General features: G+C 35.7%; 2 protein-coding genes across 9 annotated transcripts in view; both read right to left on the minus strand.

The window, feature by feature from the left end:
• The window catches only part of LOC108693274 (transmembrane channel-like protein 3), a 19,202-nt gene extending 18,951 nt beyond the window's left edge, over nt 1-251 (minus strand). The window contains exon 1 of the mRNA XM_018202144.1: nt 159-251. Within this exon, the coding sequence (XP_018057633.1) occupies nt 159-251 (93 nt within the window). The remainder of the gene's footprint in view (nt 1-158) is intronic.
• Nucleotides 252-999: 748 nt separating this feature from the next.
• LOC108693428 (carboxyl-terminal PDZ ligand of neuronal nitric oxide synthase protein-like) overlaps nt 1,000-6,725 on the minus strand; it is a 22,755-nt gene continuing 17,029 nt past the window's right edge. For 3 of the 8 annotated variants that reach the window (XM_018202365.1, XM_018202366.1, XM_018202367.1), the window contains 7 exons: nt 6,119-6,368; nt 5,691-5,886; nt 5,369-5,493; nt 4,728-4,913; nt 4,216-4,398; nt 2,542-2,817; nt 1,000-2,203 (listed from right to left, as the gene is read on the minus strand). In XM_018202365.1, coding sequence (XP_018057854.1) covers nt 1,730-2,203; nt 2,542-2,817; nt 4,216-4,398; nt 4,728-4,913; nt 5,369-5,493; nt 5,691-5,886; nt 6,119-6,368 — 1,690 coding nt within the window. In that variant the 3' untranslated portion in view covers nt 1,000-1,729. Of the gene's footprint in view, nt 2,204-2,541; nt 2,818-4,215; nt 4,399-4,727; nt 4,914-5,368; nt 5,494-5,690; nt 5,887-6,118; nt 6,477-6,725 lie in introns of all 8 variants that reach the window. The other 5 variants (XM_018202364.1, XM_018202362.1, XM_018202363.1 and 2 more) reach the window with 3 other exon arrangements.

Raw genomic sequence — 6,725 nt, forward strand, 5'->3', positions numbered from 1 at the left:
AATAATTTAATAATGATTCAAATATAAGTCGGCAGTTCTAATAAAATCAAAAGAAACAATCAATGTACAGTTAAAAATATATTGTCCAGTTTTATTTTTCTGAAATAATCGCGAAAGGAAGAAAAGATATAAATGAAATTCTTAGTAAATTGGAATACCTGCATAGTCAATGTCCGAGGCGTGGTTCTAAATTCAGAAAAGTGTAACGTTTTCTCTAGTCTTAGACTACCAGGAATTCTTGTCTGGTCCATCGACAGAGTTGAGTCAACTTGCATACGTACACTACAAATGATGATATCTCTAATTAATTATATTTTCCGAGAGATATTAAGTATACGCAATATTTTCTGCAATACTTAAATAATGTAATGTAATTTCAGATCGAATATAAATATGAATATAAAAAAAACTGAAAAAAAAACTGCTGACAATAAGAAATGTTTAATTAGCACCACATCAATGTACGCAACGCACAGTAATTTACGCGGGACAAGATTATTAAGAGTAAAAAAACCAATACTTGATTTGATATTCTTTAGAAATGATCTGATCCGTCACTTGTAACGATCTGTCGACATACTGTCTGCTGAAACTTGAATAGCCATCAGCATATTCGCAATAACAAATGTCATGCCATTAACGCTAAAAGCTATCCCAATACGCATTTTCTTTTTCATCGGATTAATGAACGTTTTATCCGCTCACACGCGACATACATTTGAATTATTTTACTCGGGAATATTAAATTATATCATGAATATAATTGTTCAATGCTATAAGTCAAGGGCAAGGCCAAGGGCTGATGAAGGAGAAGAAAACAATTAATTGTATATAAGTAAAATTAAAAATCCCTTTAATACAATATTACTGTGTTCTAATAACTTTTTTAATGCAGGATCTTAAATTAATTTAAAACTTTGCTCAAGTAAGCTAATTATATGATAGCGAATCTGCGATGCAAGAATAAGGATAGGAAGGATATAATTGCCGTATATAATTCTGTGATCACGCTTATCTTTATTTTTACATTACTTAAAAATATACCGAAAATAAATTCTCTTAAGACGATTGGTACTTTTGGCACAAGTTCGTCCGCTAAATGGCGACTTTTTATACATGGAAATACACTGTAAATGTCACGATATGAATAAATGTACGTATTACAATCCGTCTCTTCGGACACGCGAGACGTGCGTGAAGTATATATCCACTATATTCCACTTCGTCCGAACGCGACTATCGTTTCATTTTTTACAAACATTCCATGGACGTAACTCGTAAGATATAAACGAATGTACAATTTGTTGAAAATCGCGATTCCACGTTCGTCATAGGAATATTGCTATATTGCTATACTATATGATTTATTGACTCTGTACTGAGTTCTAGCAAATCTTTGTAAAAGATATTCTCAAAATTCTTATTAGCAACAAATTTTCACTTGACAATTCGTTTAATAATTTTTCTACATTTCAATTTAACGTATTGAAAAATCACGTATTATACATCTTAAAAATCTCTAAATATGAAGGATTTGACTTTGAGCGATCGAGAAGAAAATGCAAACCCTGTCGTCCGTTAAGTCAAACCACGCGTAACTTTTCTCGTGATTCGTGACTAATAAGATATATTTGGATATGTGTTTTCTTCGAATTCTAACGAAATGATCGATCTTTGTTTCTCGGTATTAAAGATTACGTAGATTCGCATTATTGTAGGTTGGACATTGTCATTTGGTGGTGTGGCGAGCCCAGATTGTTCGCTGCATTTCGCTCATCAGGTCGTTGCGAGAGGGTAGTCGAGCACTCGTCGTGCGGGAAGGCGGCGGACCTGTGGATCGCAAGATAGTCGCCAAACCTCTCGGATTCTGCAAATTATTCTTATTGTCCTGCGTGCCTTGAACTATCAAACTTTGCTTCGTACTCGTTTTCTTGATCATGTCCATACGTTTGCCTTGTGGTGGAGGATCCAGAATTATAGGAGGAATTTCGGAAAGATCCAAGCGTTCTTGCTTAGCTTTAACGTCGGCCGACGGATGAGTCATGTTTTTATCATTAGTGCACGGTAAAGGTTTTATAAAAGCGTTGTCCGAATTATCCGTCCCATAGTTTTCGAGCTTGTGAGTCATGATCGGAGACGAGGAAAAACTGTTCGATTGAGAGACTCGCAGGGACGCAGAATTTGGCGATAACTGAGCTGAATTCTGAAAAGGAGATACTTGTAAAGGAGATGCTTTTTGAAAATTAATGAAATAGGATTTATAACGTTTTTAGCGTTAATTATAATAATAATTAATTTGTTAAGTGTTATAATAATAAATTAATTTGTTAAGTGTTACGTGGGATTTGTTTCTTTCTAGAAATAACATTGAATTTAAAATATATGACAAAAAATAAAGAAAATTTTATATACTAATTATTCATTATGAATAGTACGAAAATCATTACAGTTTTTGATAATTTGGCTATGTTTACGATTTATTTATGTTTTAAAATTAAAGCGCTTATATGTAAATTCAGCCTTGTGACAAAGAATACTCACCGTTGGTCCGCTGCACGGAGGTAGAAGTAGACTTGGGCCCATCGCATATGGCGACGGTGTATTATAGGGCGATCTCTGAGGCTGAAACGGGCTTAGATTGTGTAGCCTTTCCAACAGCTGCGTTTGGAACTGTAGTTGATCTGCGGCGGTGTTATTACTCTGGATTCCCATAGCGCCGAGACCACCGGAATACAGCGATTCAGACGGATATGTACAGTAAGGAAAGGTCGGTGGATCCAGTTCCCATGGCGAACTTTGGCCTCCGGTCCGTTGGCACTATCCGAGAATACGCAGTTTGGGGAACAAGATCTTTGAAGCCCATGATATTCAAGAGATACAAAATTGTCCCTCGTCTTTTCTGTTTTATTATACGTTATAGCTATATTATATAATTATATATATTTGTTTTCATAACAAGGATGATTCTTGATTATTTCTTAAGAGATGAATCTAAAGTTCAGAAGAGAAATATGTCATATCAATGTAGATCATACAATAGATGATATTTTCTGAATTACAATTTCAAAAAATTTTCTTGTTATACAGTAAGTATACGTATGTTCATTTTTAAAATGTTTTAAGCTCTAGATTTGATTTATGAAGCATTAATATATATGTATAATTAAGAACCATCCTGTATATATATTATAAAATCTTCATTTTTTTAAATCTGAATATTTAAATATATGCAAATTCGAACATAATTCACGTATAACTAACATGTGGATTTAAATTAATGTAGAAAATGCGAATTATCCAAAAAAATTTTATACATTAAAGATTCTTGAATCTGTGCATCTTTGTTCTCTTACCTCTTTCTATTTTCGGATATTTTGTTAGATATTTTGGAACCGAGCCATCTTTTGATGTCTGACTATGATCGTTTACACTGATAGATTTTAGTAATGAGTGATAATATTACCTAGCATTCGTTGGCAGCATGTACTCCAAAATCCCGTGCGAAGACCTGTTAGACAACACCGTCATACTGGTGCTTAATTTGTTATTAGATTAGTCGTATCTTAGTATGAAATTAATTTTTCGCAATTAGATACCTCGATGCAAATGCACGTGTAAGTAATCAAGAGACAAGATATATATCGCAACGCATTGCGTTCATCAAATCAAATCATTCGAGCAACGTACAAAACTCGTTCGCCCCCCCGATTATTTTTACCGATGTTAGTACAGATTTCGATCAGCGATCTTTCTGATTGTCGTTTTGTAATTTTTGCGCCGTGAGGGTCGAAGCGGAAATGCTCGCGCAAAAAATGCAAATAGTCGAAGCTACGGCTGTTTTCGCCGTCGACGTCTTATCGGCACCAAACGAAAACGCCTAAAACATAGTGCGTGCACCGCTAAATCATCAGGATGTAAAAGAAACATTATACAATCGGAGATACGCAAACACATTCGCCGTATAAAATGTAATTTAGGGGGAAGAGGTGCAAAATCAAAAGTGTGTATAAAACGTTTTATTATAAAGTTAAAAAAAAAGGAGAAATCGGTACAAAAGGCGTTAACGGTATTAAAATAGAGAAAAAGAGAGAAAAAAGAAGTACAAGATGCATTCTGTTAAACATTAATCGAGATGCAACGCCATTTCGGTCAGTCGGTGCTTCGATTCCAAACTCCACCGGAGCACTCGTGTCATGGAATTCGGTAGAGCGTTACCTGGCCGAGACCTGACAGGTCGGAAACCGCTGCATTTTGTTGCATGGACGCGGGCGTCGGAATTTGCGATTGCGAGGTGACATGACCACCGGAAACACGCTCTTGTTCCCTCAGATGGCCGACCAGCGCACTTATATGTTCTAGTAATTCCTTATTCTGCACTAGAAGTTGGTGCGTCCTCGCCTAAAATGAGAAATAATCGTATTCATAATTAAAGTAAAGTATCCCAACTGTCAAAACTTTTCTGTGTCTAATAATCGATGAACATTTCGTCAAGGGTATGTATTTTCTTTGCATTTTTATGAAGAAAATACACGGATAATATCGATAATATAATAAAATATGATAAAAGGATAGAAAAAGATAATAACGTTAAAAAAAAATCATTTTATGTTTGCTAAATGTTCGCGACAAAGAAAGATATTGTGATAAATTACGTTTCGTATGATTATAAATCATAGGTAAGTGTTGAAATATTTATGTGTTCTAGTAATTGATTCACTTATTTATACCTGAGCTTCGACACGCGCTGCCGTTTCCGCCGCCAGCTGATCTTGAAGAAGTCGCGCATGGGCAACAGCAGCTCTGGTTTGTTGACTCTGTTGCTCCAAACGTTCACGCAGAAGCTGTATTTCGTGCTTCAGGGCTGTTAATTCCCCTCCCACCAATAAACCTCCGCATTCGGAGGTCACCGTGCCCTATAAAAAGGAAACAAATAAATCGATACTCATAAATTGTGTACGTTATTATAAATAACGCAAGATACCGACAAAAGAAAAAAAAATGCAAAAACGAGTTCGTGCAAAGGGCACTATGTGTTAAACATAAAAGAATTACTTCAAAGTATACGAATTGAATTTTCATGGAATTCATAAGAAAGTAAGACAAGCTATTGCGAAATGGAGCGCATAAACGTCTTAGAATTTACGAGTTGTACTAGTGACAGAACTTGGAAAGTGGTAAACAATATGTTACCGTAAAGCAAGAGTAAGATAACGAGCTATTTTATTTTAAGGCTTTGACTTCATCGTAGCTGCCAAAGCATTCCGCAAAGTATCTTTCATTTGCATGATACAGGTTCAGTTAATGACGATTTTATTTTAAAATAGCATGCGCCGATTTCATTCTATTTATACGTTTCTAATTATCTCACCGACGGCGACTGTCTGATTGGTGAGGTAGAGGTTGTCGTCGCCGGTCCATCATGAGATCGAAGTAGACAGGTAACGGACGTTTGCTCGTGTACCGAATCTTCAGTATCCCCCAATAACGATATGTCTGAAATACAAGAGAAGTGACAGGCGTTACAAATGGAGGCGGAGATGAAAATAAAGGGATTGAAGAGGAATCTTTTTTATTATTTTTATATAACTTGATCTTGTTAAAATTACTTCTGTCGTAAAATTAAAATAAAATCAAAAGAGATGAAAACAGCAAAAATTGGTTATCCTATATATAGTATCATTGACATTCACCTTTATGTACCGGGGTCGGAGAAGGCTGAGATTGTTCGTTAGGAATTTCGTCTTGGTCCTCGTAAACATCACCGTAATTTTCACCGTGATTCTCCCCGTCTTTCTCTCCCCGATCCTCCGTAGTGTTGTTTATGCTTAATTTATGGCACACTTCGAAAGCTTGCCCGACTGTTCTGACTACCCTCATTGCTTGACTCTAATTAAATCACATTCATCTTATTTTCTCGTCTAATCTCATCACGCGTGCAATTTCACGAGTACGCAGAACAACATCTGATTATTATAATAAGAACATTATTTAATAAAAAAACAAGATTTTAGAACAATAAATAAAAATACATCAGCTTCCTATGTCGATCGTTTCTCGATATTCCATCGTTTAGAAAAATATAGTTTTCTTCATAATCAGAATAGAGTAGAGATTTTACCTCGAGTTCATCAAGATCTTCGTTTTCCTCTTCGAAAGGATTTTCATCGAAGCTGAGATCAATACTATTTTGCGCGTGTATCAGTCTCGGCCGTATAGACGGTTTCCGTAATTTGAAGAAGTTGAAAGTCTCCGGTTTCTCCTTGAATGAAAGCTTTTTACGTGGCCTGGGTGTTGTTTCAAAGCCTAGAGGACTGCTAGGACCAGGACTTGCTGGTGTTGATGGTTCGGACGAGGCCATTGCCGTACCTCTTAAAGAATTTTTAAGCATAGCTTACGATTTCTTCTCGCATCCGTTTCGAATTTTCACATGTTCGCAGCTGCGGATACTATCATCCACCGCGCGATCCTCTTGTAAGCTACATTTTTTTTTATTTAGATAATTCGTCACTCCATAGCACAAAGGTTTACTCTGAGAGTAAACTTTCTTTGAACTTATTTCAGCCTGTCGAGGCCATAAAGAACGTAAACATGTATGAAACGTTATACACCAAATGATCCGCGGCTAATGTGTATGAGAAATTAGACGTCAAGGATTTGTCTCCTTTATTTTTAAATCTGATATAAAAATCTAAAGATATGTATATATATATATATATATATATATG

Source organism: Atta colombica, unplaced genomic scaffold (genome assembly GCF_001594045.1).
Source record: "Atta colombica isolate Treedump-2 unplaced genomic scaffold, Acol1.0 scaffold9, whole genome shotgun sequence".
NCBI classification, from domain to species: Eukaryota; Metazoa; Arthropoda; class Insecta; order Hymenoptera; family Formicidae; genus Atta; species Atta colombica.